This window comes from Seriola lalandi, unplaced genomic scaffold (genome assembly GCF_002814215.2).
Source record: "Seriola lalandi dorsalis isolate HSWRI2012SDOR001 ecotype SW California unplaced genomic scaffold, Sedor1 jcf7180002004045, whole genome shotgun sequence".
NCBI classification, from domain to species: domain Eukaryota; kingdom Metazoa; phylum Chordata; class Actinopteri; order Carangiformes; family Carangidae; genus Seriola; species Seriola lalandi.
The window spans coordinates 1-1,620 of NW_019474700.1; the positions used below are offsets into that span (position 1 = coordinate 1).

Genomic DNA, 1,620 nt, shown 5'->3' on the forward strand with positions numbered 1-1,620 from the left:
CACACACACGCACACACACAGACGCACACTGGTCATAGCGTTGCTTTTTCAAAGAGTGGTCAACATGCAGGTGAGTCTTTCTTTCTTGTTACTTTTCTAAGCTATTATCTGACATTTCTGTGTGTTTTTGCGTGAGGCTGTTTAATTGTAATTCATGTAGATATAGTTTATCATCGTTCACCCGTGTTTTAATTCACCATAATCTTACTTAGTGTCTACTTTTAAATAAATGTCTCCAATTGTAAAAATTAGTGGAAATAAATCAAACTTTTGACAACCCCGAACTTTTTTTTTTCTTTTTTTATGTCAAGTAAAGTGAACAACTACCTAGAGCCGAAGAGTTTTCTAACTTTGCTCTAATTTCTTCTCCTTTCAGTATGAATTTGACCTGAACTTCAACATGTTTGAGAACAATACAGACAACATCTCAGAGGAGTCTGGAGACTTCGATATGGATTTGCAGGAGGTATGTGACACTGCTCTGAGCAGCGAATTCAACAAGATCTTCCTACCTACAGTTTACGGAATAATATTTATTCTGGGAATCATTGGCAATGGATTAGTCGTTGTTGTCATGGGCTACCAGAAAAAGGTCAAAACTATGACAGACAAGTACCGGCTCCATCTCTCTGTGGCTGACCTCCTGTTTGTCCTCACGCTGCCCTTCTGGGCCGTGGATGCGGCCAAAACCTGGTACTTCGGAAGTTTCCTCTGTGTGTCTGTGCACATGATCTACACAGTCAACCTGTACAGCAGCGTGTTGATCCTGGCCTTCATCAGTCTAGACAGGTACTTGGCAGTCGTGCGGGCCACTAACAGCAATGCCACAAGGAAGCTGCTTGCGAGCAAAGTGATCTATGTGGGTGTGTGGCTGCCTGCAGTCATACTGACTGTACCTGACATGGTGTTTGCCAGGGAGCAAAAACGAGGGTCTTCAAACATGCTCTTCCTAGATGAAAGCATGGAGACTACAGAGTCCAGGACCATCTGCCAGCGCATCTATCCACAGAAAACCAGTCTCATATGGACAGTGGTTTTCCGCTTCCAGCACATCCTGGTAGGCTTCATACTGCCCGGCCTGGTCATCCTCATCTGCTACTGCATCATCATCGCCAAGCTGTCGCAAGGCGCCAAGGGTCAGGCGCTGAAGAAGAAAGCGCTGAAGACCACGGTCATCCTCATCCTGTGTTTTTTCTCCTGCTGGCTGCCCTACTGTATCGGCCTCTTTTTGGACACTCTCATAATGCTGAACGTGGTCCCTTCCTCTTGTCAATTGCAACAAGCGGTGGAGAAGTGGATTGCTATCACTGAGGCGCTGGCCTATTTTCACTGCTGCCTAAACCCCATCCTGTATGCCTTCCTGGGAGTTAAGTTTAAGAAAACAGCCAGGAGTGCACTGACAGCCAGCAGCAGATCCAGTCAGAAAGTGACTCTTATGACTAAAAAACGAGGGCCGATCTCATCCGTGTCAACTGAGTCTGAGTCATCAAGTGTTTTGTCGAGTTAACAAACACAAGAGTCTGTGACTTGATACTCTCAGGAGAGAAAATAACTAAGCTTTAATTTTAAAGAACTTACTACATTTTGTACAGATGTAAAAACAGATTTTTTTTTTTTTTT

General features: G+C 44.3%; 1 protein-coding gene across 1 annotated transcript; it reads left to right on the forward strand.

Moving 5' to 3' along the window:
• Window positions 1-6: 6 nt before the first annotated feature.
• LOC111668384 (C-X-C chemokine receptor type 4-like) lies at window positions 7-1,552 on the forward strand. The gene is made up of 2 exons (XM_023424434.2): window positions 7-70; window positions 377-1,552. Exons 1-2 carry the CDS (start codon window positions 65-67, stop codon window positions 1,505-1,507), a joined length of 1,137 nt encoding a protein of 378 aa, XP_023280202.1. The 5' UTR covers window positions 7-64; the 3' UTR covers window positions 1,508-1,552.
• The last annotated feature ends 68 nt before the right edge of the window (window positions 1,553-1,620 follow it).